General features: G+C 41.3%; 1 protein-coding gene across 1 annotated transcript in view; it reads right to left on the bottom strand.

Moving 5' to 3' along the window:
* Positions 1-5,634: 5,634 nt before the first annotated feature.
* Positions 5,635-23,465, bottom strand: part of terf2ip (telomeric repeat binding factor 2, interacting protein) — a 30,658-nt gene continuing 12,827 nt past the window's right edge. Inside the window, exon 3 of the mRNA XM_072280724.1 lies at positions 5,635-18,733. Within this exon, the coding sequence (XP_072136825.1) occupies positions 18,047-18,733 (687 nt within the window). The 3' untranslated portion in view covers positions 5,635-18,046. The remainder of the gene's footprint in view (positions 18,734-23,465) is intronic.

The following is a 23,465-nucleotide window of genomic DNA, read 5'->3' as shown; positions in this document are numbered from 1 at the left end:
TGAGGAGTATAAGTGGTGCAAGAAAATACTTAAGAAAGAAATCAGGAGGGCTAAAAGAAGACATGAGGTTGCCTTGGCAGTCAAAGTGAAGGATAATCCAAAGAGCTTTTACAGGTATTTTAAGAGCAAAAGGATTGTAAGGGATAAAATTCGTCCTCTTGAAGATCAGAGTGATCGGCTATGTGCGGAACCAAAGGAAATGGCGGAGATCTTAAATAGGTTTTTTGCGTCTGTATTTACTAAGGAAACTGGCATGAAGTCTGTGGAATGAAGGGAAACAAGTAGTGAGATCATGGAAACTTACAGATCGAAAAGGAGGAGGTGCTTGCTGTCTTGAGGAAAATTTAAGTGGATAAATCCCCGGGACCTGACAGGGTGTTCCCTCGGACCTTGAAGGAGACTAGTGTTGAAATTGCGGGGGCCCTGGCAAAAATATTTAAAATGTCGCTGTCTACAGGTGAGGTGCCGGAGGATTGGAGAGTGGCTCATGTTGTTCCGTTGTTTAAAAAAGGATCGAAAAGTAATCCAGGAAATTATAGGCCGGTACGTTTAACGTTGGTAGTAGGTAAGTTATTGGAGGGAGTACTACGAGACAGAATCTACAAGCATTTGGATAGACAGGGACTTATTAGGGAGAGTCAACATGGCTTTGTGCGTGGTAGGTCATGTTTGACCAATCTATTGGAGTTTTTCGAGGAGGTCACCAGGAAAGTGGATGGAGGGAAGGCAGTGGATATTGTCTACATGGACTTCAGTAAGGCCTTTGACAAGGTCCTGCATGGGAGGTTAGTTAGGAAAATTCAGTCGCTAGGTATACATGGAGAGGTGGTAAATTGGATTAGACATTGGCTCAATGGAAGAAGCCAAGCAGTGGTAGTAGAGAATTGCTTCTCCGAGTGGAGGCCTGTGACTAGTGGTGTGCCACAGGGATCAGTGCTGGGTCCTCTTGTTATTTGTCATCTATATCAGTGATCTGGATGATAATGTGGTAAACTGGATCAGCAAATTTGCTGATGATACAAAGATTGGAGGTGTAGTAGACAGTGAGGAAGGTTTTCAGAGCCTGCAGAGGGACTTGGACCAACTGGAAAAATGGGCTGAAAATTGGCAGATGGAGTATAATACAGACAAGTGTGAGGTATTGCACGTTGGAAGGACAAACCAAGGTAGAACATACAGGGTTAATGGTAAGGCACTGAGGAGTGCAGTAGAACAGAGGGATCTGGGAATACAGATACAAAATTCCCTAAAAGTGGCGTCACAGGTGGATAGGGTCATAAAGAGAGCTTTTGGTACATTGGCCTTTATTAATCAAAGTATTGAGTATGAGAGCTGGAATGTTATGATGAGGTTGTATAAGGCATTGGTGAGGACGAATCTGGAGTATTGTGTTCAGTTTTGGTCACCAAATTACAGGAAGGATATAAATGTAGCCCCGCCGGCCACCCTCAGGTTCGTTCGGCTCGCTGTCATCTAGAGAAACAGCCCTCGGCCCCGCCAAACTGGATAATTCATTTGTGTGGATGCTGGGTGATGTACCCCACCCCGCCCAAATAACAGACAATACACCAGATGCAATTAAATGATTTACAGTTTATAGATATTACTGGAACTATATAATTAAGAGAGGATAAAATACAAAAGGAAAATAAAAGGTGCCACACTTATCAAAGTTCAATCTCTTCGTGCACAAAACCGTTGGAGCTCAAGGACCTTCTTCTTCACCCTGCGACCCCCTCGGACCACCTCGACCGGCCGCCTGGGACCAACAACGGTGGTCAACCAGACGTTCCCCACGAGTCCGTCTCCGTCTCCTCGTTGAACGCCCTCCTTGGGGTCCGACCCCGTTAGCGGACATCACAGCACATCGTCCATCCTCTGTCTCGCTCTCCCGCCTTCTGCCCCAAAACCCCGCGCATACAGTATCTTCAAATACACCAAAACCATAACAACTATCCCAATTGGTTAATAGCACCCTCTTATCACCCTCTAAACCAAAACAAGCTGCTAGCGCAAACTTTCTCAGCATTTAACACAACAAAGCCGCATTCCCCACATTAACATAACAAAGACGCCATTTTAATTAACCTCTGCAGTAACATAAAAGTCAAAACCCCCTTATATAAATAAGGTTGAAAGAGTGCAAAGAAGGTTTACAAGGATGCTGCCAGGACTTGAGAAACTCAGTTACAGAGAAAGATGAAATAGGTTAGGACTTTATTCCCTGGAGCGTAGAAGAATGAGGGGAGATTTGATAGAGGTATATAAAATTATGATGGGTATAGATAGAGTGAATGCAAGCAGGCTTTTTCCACTGAGGCAAGGGGAGAAAAAAACCAGAGGACATGGGTTAAGGGTGAGGGGGGAAAAGTTTAAAGGGAACATTGGGGGGGGGCTTCTTCACACAGAGAATGGTGGGAGTATGGAATGAGCTGCCAGATGAGGTGGTAAATGCGGGTTCTTTTTTTAACATTTAAGAATAAATTTCCCGGTAGCCTCGGTTTGTACAAATAATTATAGATCTCCTTTTTTTCGTCTTTTTCGTGGTACTAGGCAAGGTTGCCCTCTTAGTCCTCTACTATTTAATATTGCTCTTGAACCTTTAGCAATTGCTATTCGTGACTCGCCAAATATTGTTGGTATTACCCGTGGAAACGAAATACATAAATTATCATTATATGCAGATGATTTGTTGTTATACATCTTGAACCCGGAGAAGTCAATTCCTGCTATCCTAGATCTGTTAGCTCAATTTAGTAACTTCTCTGGTTACAAATTGAATCTTAGTAAGAGTGAATTATTCCCTTTAAATAAGCATGTACCTATTTATGGACGTTTACCATTTAAATTGGTTACTGATTCATTTATATATTTAGGGATAACAATTACGAAAAAATATAAAGATTTATTTAAAGCTAATTTTTTATCTTTAATTGATCAGATTAATCTTTTATTTACCAAATGGTCCCCAATCTCTTTGTCTTTGTTTGGTCGGATTAATGCTATTAAGATGATCATTTTGCCCAAATTTTTGTAAATATTCCAATCGGTTCCAATTTTTATCCCAAAATCTTTTTTTGATAACATAGATTCAAAAATTTCCTCATATATTTGGCAGAATAAAAATCCTAGGCTAGGTAAAAGGTATCTACAGAAATCTAAAAAGGAGGGGGGGCTCACCCTCCCGAATTTTAGATTCTATTATTGGGCAATTAGTGTTCGATATTTAAAATTTTGGTTACAAGATTTGGATGCATCTTTAAACCCTCATTGGGTAAATCTTGAATCTAATTCATTACAAGGGTTTTCCTTGGGTTCGGTTTTAGGAACTTTACTTCCTTTTACTTCTTTTAAATCATATAAACAAATGAACAACCCAATAGTTAAGCATACTTTACGTATATGGTTTCAATTCCGAAGATTTTTTGGGTTTAATCAATTTATTCTAGCAAGTCCCATTATATCAAATTTTCTTTTTCAACCTTCCACGATGGAACAAGCTTATTTTGATTGGAAAACCAAAGGTATAATATCTTTTCGCGATTTATTTTTGGATAATTGTTTTATGTCTTTTGATCAACTCTCTAATAAATATAACTTACCCAGATCTCACTTTTTTAGATATCTACAGATTAGAAACTTTTTAATTACTGTCTCCCCTAATTTTCCACACCCATATCCAATGGACACTTTGGAAAAAATCTTAGATTTAAATCTCTCTCAGAAAAATGTAGTAGCAATTATATATAATATAATTATGAATCTATGTCCTGATGCTTCTAATAAAATTAAAGCTGACTGGGAAAGAGAACTTGAGATTAATATACTGACTGAAAAATGGGAAAAAATTCTTCAGTTGGTGAATTCATCCTTTGTATGTGCTAAGCATAGGTTGATACAGTTTAAAGTAGTGCACAGGGCTCATATGTCTAAAGATAAACTATCTCGTTATTACTCATATTAATCCAATATGTGACAGATGTCATTCTGAGACAGCTTCTTTAACCCACATGTTTTGGTCATGTCCCTTGTTGGAGAAATATTGGAAAGATATTTTTGATATTATTTCAACGGTCCTAAATATAGACTTACAACCTCATCCAATTACTGCTATCTTTGGACTACCAATGATAGACTTAAATAATTTAACCTCTTCATCACGAAGGATGATTGCATTTCTTACTTTAATAGCTAGAAGGTCCATTTTGTTGCATTGGAAAGAGATTAATCCTCCTACTGTATTTCATTGGTTTTCACAAACTATGGTGTGTTTGAATTTGGAGAAAATTAGAAGTGCAGTTTATGACCCTTCCATTAAGTTTGAAAAAACTTGGAGGCCATTCATTCAGCATTTTCATTTGATGTAATTTGATCATTTCCAAACTTGCTTTATCTCTCTGTACTGTTGTTGGAGGGGAATGGAGTCGTCGACACTGAGGTTTTCTTCTTTTCCATTTTTAAGTTGTTAGTTTTGCCCAAGTCTTTTAGTTTAGTTGATTAATTTTGTTTTTCTTTGGGGATGGGGTTTGCATTTTTTTTTGTTTTGTTTTTTTTCTTTTTCATGATTTTTTTTTCCAGTTTTTTTTTGCTTTGTATTATCTGTGGTTAGTTCTACATGTTTGGGAGCTTTGTTAATTTACACTACTTGGTTTGGCAATTACTTTTTTTTTTAAGTGTAACAATATAGCTCCTACTATTTGTATTATTGCTATGTTTTGTTTCTATATTTTGAAATTAATAAAAAGATTGAAAAAGAAAAAGAAAGAATAAATTGGATAGATACATGGATGGGAGGTGTATGGAGGGATATGGTCCGTGTGCAGGTCAGTGGGACTAGGCAAAAAATGGTTCGGCACAGCCAAGAAGGGCCAAAAGGCCTGTTTCTGTGCTGTAGTTTCTATGGTTTCTAGTTTTCTATTGCAGTCCTTTGTTTCCTGCTGGTAGGAGATTCCGGCTCTCAGCCAACACAGCTTGATGTCCAGGTACTGTACATTAGCCAGGAGTATGCTAGGGAGCAGTGACCTGCTGGATCTTCTTCCTTGCCTCCAACGCTACCACAGAAGCGGCGTTGTTGTAATGAATAAACCTCCCATAGTTTGTGAGAGCAGGCAGTCCATGTGGAAGAAATGCGGCTCGTTGTAAATGAATGCTGTCTTTCCGATGTTCAGTAGAGTCAGTCAATCGTACCTGATGTGAATTTCAGCTTCTTGTATGAAAAGTGCCAAAAAAAAAAGAGAATAGGCAAAAAACTACAATGCCGATTTGCAGCACACTACACAACTGCTGTACCTGGCGCCATCTTCTGGGAATATGCACTTATAAGGCACTTTCTTTTAATTTTCATAAGATCATGAATTAATAGTATTAAACCTCTAATTTTGTTTACATTTTTTTCATACTTTAAAAAGTAGATTAGCCTCAGCTCCAGCTTTAATTTGTACTTTACAAGCCCCAACTGCAGGGTCATAGGTGCCAATTGCACACTTTGATACCATAAGATATAGGAGAAGTAAGCCATTCGGCCCATCGAGTCTGCTCTACCATTCAATCATGGGCTGATTCAATTCTTCCAGTCATCCCCACTCCCCTGCCTTCTCCCCATACCCTTTGATGCCCTGGCTAATCAAAAAACCTATCTATCTCTGCCTTAAATGCACCCAATGACTTGGCCTCCACAACCGCTCGTGGCAACTAATTCCAGATTTACCACTCTCTGACTAATGTAATTTCTCTGCATCTCTGTTCTAAATGGACATTCTTCAATCCTGAAGTCGTGTCCTCTTGTCCAAGAATCCCCTACCATGGGAAATAACTTTGCCATATCTAATCTGTTCAGGCCTTTTAACATTCGGAATGTTTCTATGAGATTCCCCCTCCCCCCTCATTCTCCTGAACTCCAGGGAATACACCCCAAGAGCTGCCAGATGTTCCTCATACAGTAATCCTTTCATTCCTGGAATCATTCTTGTGAATCTTCTCTGAACCCTCTCCAATGTCAGTATATCCTTTCTAAAATAAGGAGCCCAAAACTGCCCACAATACTCCAAGTGTGGTCTCAGGAGTGCCTTATAGAGCCTCAAGATCACATCCCTGCTCTTCTATACCTCTAGAAATTAATGCCAACATTGCATTTGCCTTCTTCACCACCGACTCAACCTGGAGGTTAACCTTTAGGGTATCCCACACAAGGACTCCCAAGTCCCTTTGCACCTCTGCATTTTGAATTCTCTCCCCATCTAAATAATAGGCTGCCCGTTTATTTCTTCCACCAAAGTGCATGACCATACAATTTACAACATTATATTTCATTGCCTCTTCTTTGCCCATTCCCTTAAACTGTCTAAGTCTTTCTGCAGGCTCTCCGTTTCCTCAACGCTACCCGCTCCTCCACCTATTATTGTATCATCAGCAAATTTAGCCTCAGATCCATTAATCCCATAGTCCACATCGTAAAAAGCAGCGGTCCCAACACCGACCCCTGTAGAACTCCACTGGTCACCGCAGCCAGCCAGAATAGTAACATTCATATTACTTTCTCTAGTTGCGCGATTTGCAATCAACTCTTTGTTCACCTGCAGCACCGCCGATATTTAGTTCAATAAAAGTAGTCAGCAAACAAACTATCCATGCATCCACAGGGCTTAAACCAGATCGTACAAACAGCCTTCAATTCAAAATATCAGCAACAGAAATATTTCAGCACTTCAATAAAACAAAGCAACAAAACCCTAGGCAAACACTACTCGATTGAGCAACAGTCCCCCATGGATGAGCAGTGCTGACCATTCAAAACTGTGCTCAAACTACAAACACACATGAATAAAAAAGGGTCGGAGATTACGCTACCACAAACTGCTCAGGTTTCTGATGTGTTGTTGTCGTCAATGTTGCAATTCCAATTTTGCCAACAGGTCCGTGGCAATCCTTAACTGGTGTTGGTATAACTTTTTTTTGCCAAAATATAGCAGTTACTGTACTTGAAAACAAACCAAAACCGCTGAGAGACTAAGCCAGGGTACTCACTGTATGATGTGCTTCCAATTTGAGAAAGGTATGTTCAATCCTTTATTATGAAACCAAAGCAAAACAATCTTGTAGCGATTTTAAAAAAAACTAACAAAACTAGATCAACAATATAGCTATTTTAGCGCTCAAAGTAGTGTAACTAAGCCTTCTAATTAGCAACATAACTAAGTGTAATTAGCAGTCAAATTAAATTATCATTCCAGTTAGTGAAGTTAGCATCTTTAAGTGGTTTAATAACGTTCCAATTAACGGTCAACAAGAAATATCATTCCTTGTGGCTTATTCACTTAACAATTAGCAAAGCGTGAATACGTAACTCTGCTCATTTACTTCTACCATGCCCCAACCGACTTAACAGATCACCTTAATAAAACAGCACAAAATACAATACAGATAGAAAATAAATACATGACTCCTACAAACCCTAGAAAACACTTATCCAGATGCATCATGCCTTGGTATGGCAATTGCTCTATCCGTAACCACAAGAAGCTGCAGAATTCTGGATGCAGCTCAGCACATCACAGAAACCGACCTCCCCTCCATGGATTCTCTCCAAAAAGCAGCCAGCATAACCAACGATATTCCCCCCACCACCAAAAATAAAGATACAAAAGCCTGAAAGCACGTAGCAGCAGGCTCAAGGACAGCTTCAATCCCCATTATACTGAGCAATTCCCAAGGATGAAATTGACTGTTGACCTCAATCTACCTCATTACGTCCTTGCGGCTTGCTCAAAACTGCACTTTCTATGTAAGTGTAACACTATTTTCTCTTGTACTACCTCAATGTACTGTTCGAATGAATTGATCTGTATGAACAGTACCTCCGTGAATGTGAGAGTAACAAACCAATTTACCTATGGACAAATAGGTCGGAGGGACTAAAGTTGTTTCCCTTGGCCAGAGAGCCTAGAACTAAAGATCAGATTCAAGAAATTGCATGCACCACTTGTGCAGGCAGCTCATTTACACACTCACAACCCTCTGAGTGAAGTTTCCCCTCATGTTCCCCGTAAATTTCTGTCCTTTCACACTTAACCCATGACCTCTGGTTGCAGTCTCACCCAACCTCAGTGGAAAAAGCCTGCTTGCATTTACCCATTCTATACCTCGATCAAATCTCCTGTCAATCTTCTATGTTCTAAAGAATACAGTCCTAACCTATTCAACATTTCCTTATAACTCAGGTCCTCCAGACCTGGCAATATCCTTGTGAATTTTCTCAATACTCTTTCAACCTTGGTCACCTACCTACAGGAAAGATGTAAGCAATGTTCCAAATCAGGCCTTACCAACATCTTATACGGCTTCAACATAGCATCCCACCTCCTGTACTCAATACATTGATTTACGGAGGCCAACGTGCCAGAAGCGTTCTTTATGACCCTATCTATCTGTGACACCACTTTCAACAAATTATGTACCTGTATTCCCAGATCCCTTTGTTCTACCATACTCTTCAGTCCCCTACCATTAACTGTAAGACCTACCCTGGTTGGTCCTACCAAAATGCAAAACCTCACTTGTCTGCATTAAATTCTATTTTGATAAAGGATGCACACTTTATCATTTGCCCAGGAAACAAATTTACATAATGGTTAAAAGGCCGAGTTTACAAACAGACTGCTTTTTCTTTAAACAAAAAGGCATTAAGGTTGTTTTGTCTCACCATTCAGAGGAGGTTCATGAGGATGATTCCGGGAATGAAGAGGTGAAGAAATTTAAGAGACAACTAGACAGGTATATGGAGGAATTTAAGGTGGGGGGTTATATGGGAGGCAGGGTTTGAGGGTTGACACAACATTGTAGGGCGAAGGGCCTGTACTGTGTTGCACTATTCTATGTTCTATTGCAGAAGTAACAATGATTCATACTTCTAGGCTAAACTGTAACTGAAAAAATACAGTCAGTGACATTACCGCTTCAAAATGTAGATTTAATAACAGACGAAACATTGAATGAATACCTATTCTGTCCTTGGACTTTGGTATCAAGATTTCCAGAAGTTTCAGTTCATCTTAAAAATTAGAGGGGTAATATTTTTGTAATATTCATTCCAGTAAATAATACTCAATGTTTTATAAGATGGAACACATATACTGAACAGCTTGTGAAACAGTGATTAACCTTTAATCAAGGGTCATTGTCCTTGGTTAGTTCTTTTGAGCCTGGGGGCGGGGACTGGGATTAGGGCAGTAGTAACTGGAAATAACTTATTTACTTTCAATAACTACCTAGTTTGCTTCATTATATTACAAAATCAAAAGATGGGAAGTCTTTTTAGGGGAGGATGAAAATTATGAAGGAACTGGGCAATACAGCAAGCCATTGAAGACCTGCTTAAATAAATGGAATTACTTTTAACTTTTCACTCCATTTCTCACACAATTATCAAAATGGATAACATGGACAGTGTGCAGGAGATACTTCAATAGTAAAAGACTGAAATGGCAAACACTTCTGGGATGTTCGTCTCTGGCAGTCACAGTTGGATATATGTGGTTGCAGACAAGTGAATCAAATCTCTTAAGTGAACATAGTTACTTCCACAGGCTCCTAGTTAGGCAAAGGCTATTGAAAAACAAAACATTTTCAAATCTCTCTATTAACTTCCACAACCTGCTTTTCTCCAATCTTATAACTGTCACATGTAAAAGAATCTCAAATTCTATTCGCCTACTCATTCCAGACTGCAAACACCCCGCTGTTGCCAGCTGAAGCACAATTGCCAAGGCTTTGTAACACCTTTCCACCATTTTCCCTTCTTGAAATAAGACTTTTTAAAAAAAAACTGTTTTTGATCACCTATCCTAATAAAATTCTTCGAGCCTCAGCGACAGTTTTACTGTTAAGCACCTCAGGAATATTTGCCCGTGATTGTTGCAGGAACTTACGCTCCAAAGTGGAGCAAAAGCTGCAAATCCCAAAGCATGTGTAATTCTTAAAAACTTTTTATTCATGTGTTCTGGGGGAAAAAAAGTGCTGAAGAATATAAGTGAAGGATGGAATTCCAAGGACTTTCACTTACAAATTAAATTTTATTTCCTTGTGTATTAGTTAGAGCCTTCCCTTTTTATTGAACATCATCTGAGTGTACCACAATATACTAGTCTGATAAATATAGTGTTGGCAGTTAATAGGTGGTACATAATCCCACAGGCTTCATTGTGCAGCCATATGCCATCACCAATAATTAGCTTTAGAGTAAAAAATTACATTCAACGTACAGGCAACTGTCACATTATAGCCATTCAGACGACAGAAATCCACCCTTACGAAATTCAGAAATCACTACCCAAAAATTTGAGGTAAGAAATAATAATTGATGTGGAAATAAACAAACAAATGTGAAAGAACTGGCAAAATTTAAGTCACTCAATACGAAGAACCTTCACTAAGACCATGGAAATGATTGTGACCTTTGGGAAAGGAAGTTGAGGGAACATACACTCAAACGGGTCACTAGTGGAAAGAATGAAGTTTCAAGTTCCTCTGTGTCAACATCCTGGGCCGAACATATTGATGCAATCATGAAGAAGGCATAACAGCAGCTAAATTTCATTAGGAGTTTGAGAAGATTTGCTATGTCACCCGGGATTACTGCCTGTGCTACGTGACAGTGAGTATAGGAATAGAATGAGGTGGAGGATAAATGCATGGCTGAGGGATTGGAGCAGAGGGCAGGGATTCAGATTTCTAGATCATTGGGACCTCTTTTGGGGCAGGTGTAACCTGTACAAAAAGGATGGGTTGCACTTGAATCTAAGGGGGGCCAATATCTTGGCAGGAAGGTTTGCTAAGGTTATTGGGGAGAGTTTAAACTAGAATTGCTGGAGGGTGGGGACCAAACTGAAGAGACGCAGGAAGATGCAGTTGGCTCACAAATAGAGAAAGCTTGGAGACAGTGTGAGACGGAGGATAGGCAGGTGATAGAGAAGGCTCAGATTGATGGTTTGAGATGTGTCTATTTTAATGCAAGGAATACTATGAACAAAGTGGATGAGCTTAGAGCATGGATCAGTACTTGGAGCTATGATGTTGTGGCCATTACGGAGACTTGGATAGCTCACGGGCAGGAATGGTTACTTTGAGTGCCAGGCTTTAGAAGTTTCAGAAAGGACAGGGAGGAAGGCAAAAGAGGTGGGGGCATGGCACTGCTGATCAGAGATAGTGTCACTGCTGCAGAAAAGGAGGAAGACATGGATGAATTGTCTATTGAGGGTGGACGTTAGGAACAGGAAGGGGTCAACACTGGATGTTTTTTTTAAAAAATAGACCACCCAATAGCAACAGGGACATTGAGGAGTGGATAGGGAGAGAGATTCTGGAAAGGTGTAATAATAACAGGGTTGTTGTGGTGGAGATTTTAATTTCCCAAATATCAATTGGCATCTCCCTAGAGCGAGGGGTTTGAATGGGGTGGTGTTTGTTAGGTGTGTTCAGGAAGGTTTCTTGACACAATATGTAGATAAGCCTACAAGAGAGGCTGTACTCGATCTGATACTGGGAAATGAACCTGGTCAGGTGTCAGATCTCTCAGTGGGAGAGCAAGTTGGAGATAGTGATCACAATTCTATCTCCTTTACCATAGCTTTGGAGAGGGATAGAAACAGACAAGTTAGGAAAGCGTTTAATTGGAGTAAGGGGAAATATGAGGCTATCAGGCACGAACTTGGAAGCATAGGTTAGAAACAATAGTTCTCAGGGAAATGTATGGAAGAAATGTGGCAAATGTTCAGGGGATATTTGCGCGGGGTTCTGCATAGGTACACTTCTATGAGACAGGGAAAGGATGGTGGGTACAGGACCTGTGGTGTATAAAGGCTGTTGTAGATCTGGTCAAGAAGAAGAGCTTACGAAAGGTTCAAAAAACTAGGTAATGAGAGAGACCTAGAAGATTATAAGGCTACCAGGAAGGAGCTTGAGAATGAAATTAGGAGCCAGAAGCAGCCATGAGAAGGCCTTGGCAGACAGGATTAAGGAAAAACCCAAGGCATTCTACAAGTATGTGAAGAGCAAGAGGATAAGATGTAAGTGAATAGGACCAATCAAGTGTGACAGTAGAAAAGTGTGTATGGAACTAGAGGAGATAGCAGAGGTACTTAATGAATACTTTGCTTCAGTATTCACTACGGAAAAGGATCTTAGCGATGTAGGGATGACTTACAGCAGACTGAAAAGCTTGAGCATGTAGATATTAAGGAATAGGATGTACTGGAGCTTTTGGAAAGCACCAAGTTGGATAAGTTACCAGGACTGGACAAGATGTACTCCAGACTACTGTAGGTGGTGAGGAAGGAGATTTCTGAGCCTCAGTGATCTTTTCATCAATGAGGACGGGAGAGGTTCTGGAGGACTGGAGGGCTGCGGATGTTTTTCCTTTATTTAAGAAAGGGAGTAGAGATAGCCCAGGAAATTACAGACCAATGAGTCTTACTTCAGTGGTCGGTAAGTTGATGGAAAAGATCCTGAGAAGCAGGATTTATGAATATTTGGAGAGGCATAATATGATTAGGAATAGTCAGCATGGCTTTGTCAAAGGCAGGTCGTGCCTTATGAGCCCCATTTGAATTTTTTGAGGATGTGACTAAACATATTGATGAAGATAGGACAGTAGGTATGTTGTATATAGATTTCAGCAAGGCATTTGCTAAGGTACCCCATGCAAGGCTTATTGAGAAAGTAAGGAGGCATGGGATCCAGGGGACCTTGTTTTGTGGATCCAGAACTGGCTTGCCCATGGAGGTCAGCGACCAGTGGTGTGCCTCAGGGATCTGTTCTGGGACCCCTTCCCTTCGTGGTTCTTATAAATGGCCTGGATGAGGAAGTGGAGGGATGGATTAGTAAATTTGCTGATGACACAAAGGTTGGGAGTGTTGTGGAATGTGTAGAGAGCTGCCAGAGGTTACAGCAGGACATGTGATGCAAAACTGGGTTGAGAAGTGGCAGATGGAGTTCAACCCAGATAAGTGTGAGGTGGTTCATTTCGGTAGGTCAAATGTAATGGCAGAATATAGTATTAATGGCAAGTTTCTTGGCAATGTGGAGAATCAGAGGGATCTTGGGGGTCCGAGTCCATAGGACACTCAAAGCTGCTGCGCAGGTTGACTCTGTGGTTAGGAAGGCATACAATGCATTGTCCTTAATCCCATGATTGATGGAGTTTAAGAGGCAAGAGGCAATGTTGCAGCTACATAGGACCATGGTCAGACCCCACTTGGAGTACTGCACTCAGTTATGGTTGCCTCACTACAGGAAGGAGGTGGAAACCATAGAAAGGGTGCAGAGGAGATTTACAAGGCTGTTGCCTGCATTGGGGAGCATGCCTTATGAGAATAGGTTGAGTGAACTTGGCCTTTTCTCCTTGGAGCGATGGAGGATGAGAGGTGACCTGATAGATGTGTACAAGATTATGAGAGGCATTGATCGTGTAGATAGTCAGAGGCTTTTTCCTAGGGCTGAAATGGCTAGCATGAGAGGGCACAGTTTTAAGGTGCACAGAGAAGTCAGGGGTAAGTTTGTTTTGTTTGTTTGTTGTTGTTTTTTTTAAACACAGAGTGGTGAATGCGTGGAATAGGCTGCCGGTGATAGTGGTGGAGGCAGGTACTATAGGGTCTCTTAAGAGGCTCGATAGGTACATGGAGCTTTGAAAAATAGAGGGACATGGGTAACCCTAGGAAATTTCTAAGGACATGTTTGGCACAGCTTAGTGGGCCGAAGGGCCTGTATTGTGCTGTAGATTTTCTATGTTTCTATGAAGGTAAGGTAGGTGGGGTAGCACAAGGCATTAAAGGTGAGATCAGGGCAATGGTGAGTCACGATATAAGATCTAGGGAGCAGAATGTTGAATCCATCTAGGGTGAGATTAGGAATAGTAAAGGGAAAAAAAAAAATCACTGGTGAGGTTGTCTATCGGCCACCGAATAATAACATTACAGTGGCATAGACAATAAACAGAAATATTTGAGGCATACAAGAATGGAGCAGCAGTTATTTTAAGGGACTTTAAATTGCACATATATTGGGTGAACCAAATTGGTCAAGGCCGTCTTGAGAACTTCATAGAATGCATCCATGACGACTTTCTTGAACAGTGTGTTACTGAACGCACAAGGGAACGCGGTATCTTAGATCTGGTCCTGTGAAATGAGACAGGTAAAATCAGTGATCTTGTAGTTAGGGATTCTCTTAGAAAGAGTGATCTCAAATTTCTCATAGAAATGGAGGGTGCAATAATAGTGTTTTGGTATTATGCCTAAACAACAGAGACTACAATGGGAAGAGGGAGGATTTGGTTAATGTAGACTGGGAACACAGGCTATATGGTGGGAGACTTTCAAAGACATTTTTCACAGTGTCCAACAAAAGTATATTCCAGTTAAAAGCAAGGACAGTAAGGGTGGGGACAGCCAGCCTTGGATAACTACGGAAATAAAGGCGGCATCAAACTAAAAGCATGTGCATACAAAGCCATCAAGAGTAGTGGGAAACTGGACGAATGGGAGATCTTTAAAAAGCAAAAAAGAACCACTAAACAAGCAATGAAGAAAGGGAATTTGGATTTTGAAAATAAACTGGCACAAAATACAAAAACTGATAGAAAACTTTTTATATATAAAGCAGAGAAGGGTGGCTAAAGTGAATGTAGGTCCCTTGGAGGACGAGAAGGGGGAATTGATATTGGGTAGTGAGGAAATGGCTGAGGCTTTAAATGACTATTTTGTGTTGGTCTTAATGGTGGAGGACACGTCTTCATGCCAAAGAGATGCTGAGGATGCGATGGGAGGTGAGGACCTCGATACAATAGCTATCACTAAAGAGGTAGTGCTGAGCAAATTGTGGGCCTGAAGATAGACAAGTCCTCTGGCCCTGATGGAATGCATCCCAGAGTACTGAAAGAAATGGCAGAAGTTATGGTAGAGGCATTGGCGATAATTTACCAAAATTCTTTGGACTCTGGGCAGGTCCCAGCGGATTGGAAGATGGTGAATGTCGCGCCACTGTTCAAAAAAAGATGCAGGCAAAAGGCAGGTTAGTTTAACATATGTAGTTGGGAAAATGCTTGAGCTATTATTAAAGAAGTAGCAAGGCATCTGGAGAGAAACAGATCCATCGGGCAGATGCAGCATGTATTCAGCAAAGGCAGGTCCTCTGACAAACTTACTGGAGCTCTTTGAGGATATAACGAGCGTAGTGGATAGAGGGGAACAGATGGACGTTACTTACTTGGATTTCCAGAAGGCATTTGATAAGTTTCCGTATGAAAGACTAATCCATAAGATAAGGATGCATACAGTTGGGGGTGATGTATTAGCATGGATAGAGGATTGGTTAACTAATAGAAAATAGTGAGTTGGGTTACACAGATGTTACTTTTGTTAGAGAATAGCTGCAGGGATTGGTGCTGGGCCCACAACAGTTCATGATATATATGAACAATCCGGAAGAGGGGACTGAGTGTAGTGCATCTAAGTTTGCTGATTATACTAAATTGAATGGAAAAGCAAATTAAGCAGAAAACACTGGAAGTCTGCAGAGAGATATAAATAGGTTATTATTTAAATGGTAAAAAACTGCAGTATGCTGCTGTGCAGAGGGACTTGGGAGTAGTTGTGCCTGAATCGTAAAAGGTTGGTTTGCACGTGCAGCAGGCTATCAATATTGCTAGAGGGACTGAATTTATGAGCAGGGAAGTTGTGCTGCAATTGTACAGGGCACTAGTGAGGCCGCACCTGGAGTACTGCGTGCAGTTCTTGTCTTCTTACTTGAGTAAGGATATACTTACTACCTTTGGAGGTGTTGCAGAGGAGATTCACCAGGTTGACTCCAGAGATGAGGGGGTTAGACTGTAAGGAGAGATTGAGTAATCTGGTACTGTACTTGCTGAAATTCAGAAGAATGAGGGGAGATCTTATGGAAACATATAAAATTATGAAAGGGATAGATAAGATAGGGACAGGAAAGTTATTTTCACTAGTAGATGAGACTAGAGCTAGGGGGAATAGCCTCAAGATTCAGGGAAGTAGATTTAGGACAGAGATGAGAAGGAACTGCTTTTCCCAGACAGGTGAATCTGTGGAATTCTCTGCCCAATGAAGCAGTGGAGGCTACCTTAGTAAATATATTTAAGACAACATTGGAAGATTTTGCATAGTAGGGGAATTAAGGGCTATGGGAAAAAGGCAGGTAGGAAGATCAGTCCATGGCCAGATCAGCCATGATCTTATTGAGTGGCAGAGCAGACTTGACAGGTCAGATGGCCTACTTCTGCTCCTATTTCTTATGTTCCTTTGCCTCTACCAGATTTCTGAATGGCCCATGAACTCACTATTTTGTTCTCTTTTTGCACTTTAAAAAAAAATTTCTTGTTGAATTGTGCTGTAGGGTTTAAGTACTGCACTCTACTGTGACTGCAAAGCAACAGCTTTTACTACATACATCAGTGATAACAGGACCTCAATCCCAAATCCCACTCCTTTCTTTGAATCCCCATTTCATCAACCTTTTCCAAGTCTACAAGCTTTGCAGGTCAAGACAAAACGCCTTGCAGATAAGGAGAGCAGCAGTGCTGCAGAGATACCAGTCCACTTGCACTCAAACATGTGGCTAAGAGTGTGTGGCAAATGAGGGAATCTGCTCTGCACGCCAACCATATTGACGTGACATCCAAATCTTAAGGGACTGGACAAAATATAAAGGCACAATTTGTTGCATCTTCCACATGAGCCTTGTGCATCTCAAATTTAATATTAGCCTTGGCAATGAAATAATGGCAAAAAGTCATTTTGTCTTCACCAACAAATTGGCTTAATATCAGAGAATAAAAAAATCCTGCAGCAATACGGGCAGTTCTCTAGGAATGCAAATCCTCTGTAACAGAGGACGTGTGTACACACCAAGATAGACAGGGGTAGCTTCACTGTATTACTTCCTTCATTTTTCCAAGTTTTAGGATCAGCCTCTCCCATACTTTTCTATCAACATTCTGACCAATGAGCATTATTATAGAAAAGACTGGAAGGAACTGCAGGCAAATGCAATCTTATCCACGTCAACAGCAAAAGTCTTCATGAGGCATCACTGGAAAGTACTGGAACTTTTCTCATTATCAGTCCATTGTATCGAGACCACTTATTCCAATAACAGGCTAGGAAAATTATCAGTACTTCAAAACAGTGTTAAAACAGAACAAGTACTATATCAGATAGCAACAGTAGGGTGAACAACATGCAGGGAACTCACTGAAAAAAAGGTAAAGATATTATCCAAGTACACTTTAGCATCTCATTAAATTTACAAAAGCAAGATTTGGATATTGTTGTAGAGATCAGTGTTTGAGTTATACATATAAATGATTTGCAAATTTTAGCTTATTTCTGTAATTCATATTTTAATTAATGATCAATGCCCCCAAATGTTTCCCTTACTTGTGTCATAAGCACTTATTCCACTCAAGCCCACTGCTTAAAAAAAAATTCATTCAGGGATTATTTTCCAAAACTGCATTTTTGATTGGGCACAGTAAATTTAAATTTCAGCAAAACTTCATCTAAATTAAACAGCTAATATGGGGCAGCAGTGGTGCTACCTCACAGCTCCAATGATCTGTCCTCAGGCTCAACATCTGGTGTTAATGCACAGAGTCTGTTTTTCTCCCTGTGACCTCAGGTGCTCTGGTTTCCTTCCACATCACCGGTATGCAGTTTGGTAGACAAGCTAGCCACTGCAAATTGCCTCTGGTGTACAAGTGCAGAATCTGGAGGAAGCTGATGGGAGTATGGGAAGAATTCCATGGCCTTTAACTCTCATTTCTATTGCTCATACAAGCTTGACCTTCTGTCCACATTTGTGGCAAATTAGAATCAGTTTTATATACCAAGATGAGACTCCAAATTAATTGATTTTTATAACTTACGAATTTTTATTCAGCAATGCAACTGTAAATTCAAGTCTAAGGAAACAGAAGAGGCAGGACTCAACGATATAGTCACTCCTCAAATCCCATCTCCCTTTATTGTTAACTTTTTCTAAAGGCAATGCGTTTTGCAAGGTTCTCAGAGCCAAACTTTTGGGTTAGCTTCTCCTGCACTTTTCTATCAACATTCTCAAGGTCAAGGTCATCTTGGTGTGTCCAGATAGGATAACCATCTGGACGGTGGCCAGTTTCCATGAAATGTAATGCCGCTGCCAGTTCTCCATTGTTTTTCAGTAGCAACTGTGTGGTTGTAGAAAGATCTAAATTATGAGTCTGCATCAGTGTACTGATAGCCATGGTTGCACATTCCACTTCATCCTGTGAAGTTGTGGGCAAGGACAACTCATCTACTGATGCTTGAGCGCCTGAGTCTGACTGCTTGTTGTTGTTCATGACAAATTCTGACAACGCTTTCTCCTTAGTACAGTGCTCCCCAATGCCCATGTGTGGAGGATCGGCAGTTTCCATCTGCTTATTGTCCACAATTGATCTTGCTGTAGGTCTTTTCACTTTAGTACAAGGCTGATCAAGGCTAACTTCTTTTGGTGTGTCTGTTTCCATTTGGTCACTGTCTGCACTTAATTCTTCCATGGTTCCTTTCCTTTTAGGATAATTTTCATCAATGCTCACTTCTGGTGGTTTGTCTGTTTCCATCTGTTGCTCTTGAGAGATATTTTTTACCTCTGACACATCACTAGTCTCCTTCAGCTGTTCAGATGTCTCATCAATCTAGGATTAAGAAAATTAAGATGCTTTTTTAAAAAAAGCCAATAAGTATGCACAACAGTTCAAGAATGTCATTTTATACTTACAATGACACAGAATAAGCTATTCAGTCCATACCAGCTGCAAGGGACAAAAACTGTTATTATCCTACACCCTGACACCATATTCTCTCACGCCCATCAATTCCATTTTGATCCATGGGACTCAGACTCACTACCTCCAGGATCAGTAACAAACAGCTTTCCAGCATCTCTCACATCTGAACAACAAAGCATGTTCAGTTGAATCAGGTATGTATGAAATAGCAAGGGTAATCAAAACCTTACAAAATATAAATCATAATGTCCTTTGCTGATGGTAACAATCATAACAATTTGGATAACAGCACTCTAGAGCAGTAATTCCCAATTGGGATGGTAATGTGTCCTAAGGGAGCATTAGGGGAAATAGAAGTCATCAGGGGGTGTTCAAGGTTCTTGGGGGTGGGGTGGGGGGAAAGAGAGGCAGTAAATGGTACCCAACTTGAGACATGAGACAGGCATATCCTTTTTTTTTGGAAGAGGCACTGCAACACAGGAAGAACCATAGCCCTGTAGGCGATAAGCACTCATCACCACAATGTGTCTGAAACTTGGCAATCTCAACCTTACCAACCAAGCAGACATTATTGGGGATGCACAAATTAGCAACTAGGGTGCCCAACAGTTCCCCTTGACTCACGGCACAGAACGAGTTCATGCAATTTAACAGTTGGTAAGTACGCCCTCTCAACTTTCTTTACAGACCTTTGGAAAACAAGTCACGCAACAGTACAGCACTAGCTGGAACCAATGGTGAAATAGAGCCAGTTAGCCCGCCAACTTGAGGTTTCCTCTTGAGGTGTTCAAAGCGACCTCGGCTTCATATGTATTGTCAAGAACCATCTTTGGGGATTATGAGATCTTACATCATTGGTCAATCACATTAACTGGAATAAAGGTAGCTTGCCAAACATCAGCTCTATTCCGACTAATATTCAGATTCCAATCTGAATTCTTGTCAACATAATTTTCACTGCTGTAATCATCATCTTCACCTTGCTGTTTTTTTGTGGGCTGCTACTGTTGTTTCATCCGTCTCAACTCACTGACCCCGTCAACATCCAATAGGCATTCCCAGTTTGTGTTAATTCTTTGTTTTAATTTAGCCCCATTAATGATGTACAGTGCAATTTCTGAGTCTGAATGTGGTGAATCTTGAATTTTAATCCTGCTAAGAAACGAACTACAGAAAGTGCAGCAATACAGGTTTCCCCCGCCATCCGAAGGTAGAGTGTTCCTATGAAACAGTTCGCAAGCCGAAACGTCGTAAAGCAAAGAAGCAATATCATTTATTTATATGGGAAAATTTTGTGAGCGTTCGCAGACCCTAAAATAACCTACCAAATCATGCCAAATACCACATAAAACCTGAAGTATCAGTAACATATAGTAAAAGCAGGAATGATATGATAAATACACAGCCTTTATAAAGTAGAAATACTTTTCCACAATCATTACTGCACTGTTCTCCGTAGCAAAAATCTCACTCAAGCGCCGTCGGCAGAAAATCTCACGCAAGCGCTATTGGCAAAAACACGGCGCAAGCGCTCTCCAGTAACCTTTGAGCTATGAAACTGCCAAATCATACCAAATAACACGTAAAAATACACAGCCTATATAAAGTAGAAATAATGTATGTACAGTGTAGTATCACTTACCGGAATTGATTCAGCACCGAGCACACTGATGATGGTGTGTTAGACTGAGTCGTCACAGGTTGGGGTGGTGCAGTGGCCCCCACCCTCCAGGCCACCGACCGATATATTGCCACAAAGCACGCAGGGGTGCAGTGGTAGCCGGGAGGCACACAGCACATCTTTTAAAAAAAAAGCCAAAATAAACATGCTAATTAATTAGTGCCGCCTGGCATGTAATTAATTAGCATGTTTATTTCGGCTTTTTTTTTAAAAGATGTGCTGTGTGTCTCCTGGCTACTGCTGCATTCTCCGCGAATCGGTATCTGTCTGCTGCCTGGGTGTTGGGGTGGAGGGACACTGAAGTGTCATCTCGTCGTCTATTTCCATTAGGGCAGGCAGCTCATCTTCTCCTATGACTGCCTGCCTCAATGTCAAAGGTCAAGGTTCGTCATCTGCTGTGGCTGATGTGGAAGGCTGGCTTGCTTGACTGCTGAGCCTCGCGCATTTTTCTATCATACAGTTCTTTGTAAAGACTCAAACCATCTTGCAAATATCCCCTAAACCTACGTACCCTTTCAAAATTAAAGTCGTACTTTATCATTGCAGTGAAAATCTCACGCAGTTGCTTCACTTCCAGTTCGCTACTGCATTCGGTTTCAATTGTTATCCTTTCTTCTTCCAATTGCATCAGCTCTTCATCTATCAGTTCTTGGTCATGGGATGCCAAAACCTCTTCAACATCATCTTCGTCAGCTTCCACAAGCCAAGCTCACTTCGTCCTTGCTTCATTCACCATGATCGAAACGCTTAATTATGTCTAGTTTTACGCTAAGTGTAACACCCTTATGAGCTCTTTTAGGCTTTTCCGATAGCATAGAACTCATCTCGCTAACGGCTGCTCACAGGCATGCGTTAAAGCAATGCTGGCGAGAATGCCGTTCCGAATCCGGGGGAGAGCGGCTGCTCGGGGTGCGCGGTGCCTTTTATCGCGCGCTGCTTTTTTTTTCGTAACAGTGAGGTTTCGTAAAGCGAATGTTCAAAAAGCAGGGAACACCAGTACAATGTAACATACCTGGAATATGGTTTTATTCCATTCCTGTCAGAGCAGTGTTACGTACCCTGTAACTGGGTTGCCAAACCAGCAGAAATGGAACGCTCATTGGAGTCTGGATTACTAGGAACTAATGAAGTTTTATTGAAGACATAAGTGTGACAAGAATACACATAGATTAAGATGTTAGCTGGCCTGTGCTGGCACTAGTGGGATCAAGAGTTGGTCTGCCACCTGTCTTCAGGAGAAAGAGAGATAAGGAAAACAATGGAGCAGCATTTGGAGATGTTAATGAAGGGACGGGAGAGTTTAACGGAAGGAGAGCTGTCAAGATCGGCTCCCCCTTTGAACCCTGAACTGTTTGAAGTGATGGACAGGCGATACCCCAGCAGGGGAATAAAAAGGGACAGGTTCGCTAAGGCAAGACACACACGACACCCCGAGGTAACGAGACCCTGGAAGCGGTGCGTCTCCCACAAGTCGGTGGGAAGTTTTGGAAGGCTGGTCGGGGGACCAAGCCATAGAAGCACAGGGTGGAAAGGCACGATCAGCGGGAACCTGGTGTGTGTCCGCCCTTACCTGGGTGCCAGGTTCACCGCAGAGAAACGATCGTATCTGGAAACAGAGGGGTCACGGTCGGTGACCTCAGATGACATCACAAAGGGCTCGCACGAAAGCTGACTGCGAAGAATATCGAAGGTCTGTGTGTGGAAGCCGTTTGAATATTCATTCGTTTTGCTTTCTCTCTCCTTCCCCCCACTGTCCATCTCCCACGGCAGCGATTACTGCGAACTGAACTGAACTAAATTGAACTGAACTTTGCGTCACTTTGAAACTGGTCATTTACCCCTAGACAATGATAGAGCTTGATTGATCCTGTTATCTTAATTCTGTGTACATGTGTTTATCATTGCTGAACTGTTGCATTTATTATCCTTTTGATTAGAGTACTGTGTTGCTTGTTTCTTTAATAAAACTTTCTTAGTTCTAGTAATCCAGACTCCAGCTGAGTGATCCATTTCTGCTGGTTTGGCAACCCAGTTACGGGGTACGTAACATAAGTAATACAGTACTCTAATGTAACAGGTTAGCAATGATAATACACACATATACACAGAAATAGGGTAATAGGAATCAACCAAGCTCTATTGCAGTCTAGGGGTAAAATGATCAATCTTAAGTGAAGCAGAGTTCAGTTCAGTTTAGTGCAGTTCGCAGTAATCGCTGTTGTTGTACTGTTTGGGGGAGGGGGGAGGGAGATAAGCAATTTGGTTTCGGCAGACTTTTTTTTGATGTCTTCGCAGTTGGTTTTGGGCAGACCCTTTGATGTCTTCCTTCCCGCTGTGACCCCTCCGTTCCAGATATGATTGTTCCAAGGTGAACCGGGCACCCAGGCAAGGGTGGACACACACCCCAGGTTCCCACCGATCGTACCTTTACACCCTGTGAGCCTCTGGTCGGTTCCCGCGAACCGGACCGCCAAACTCCCACCAACATGTGGGGGCACACTGCTCTTCCCAGGGTCTCGTAGTCTCGTGGTGTGTTGCGTGTCTTAGCAAACCTGCTCTTTTTATCCCCCTGCTGGGGTATCCCCTGTCCATCAAACTTCAAACAGTTCAGGTTCAAAGCAACCGGTCTGTCAATATTCTGAATTGTGTTTCTTTTCCGTTAATCCCTCTCTTCTCTCTTATTAGCATTTTGAATATTTCTCCATTGTCTTTCTTATCTCTCTGACTAGCATCAATCATCCGATACCTTTGCTTGGCATCACAGCAGTGACACCCCATGTCTCTTATTTCAAATACTGCACGGTCTAATGAAGCCATCAAGATTGCAGGAATACTTCTGTAAAAGCCACCCTGAACAGGCTACTTATGTTATTACTCTGTTCCAGAAGATGAAAGAAGCATTTGGAAAGCGTTGCACACTTGAGTTATTTGCCAAGAAAGCTAAAAGTGACCTTGATA

The sequence above is a fragment of the Mobula birostris genome, chromosome 16 (assembly GCF_030028105.1).
Source record: "Mobula birostris isolate sMobBir1 chromosome 16, sMobBir1.hap1, whole genome shotgun sequence".
Taxonomy (NCBI): Eukaryota; Metazoa; Chordata; class Chondrichthyes; order Myliobatiformes; family Myliobatidae; genus Mobula; species Mobula birostris.
This window is presented reverse-complemented; position numbering and strand designations above follow the sequence as displayed.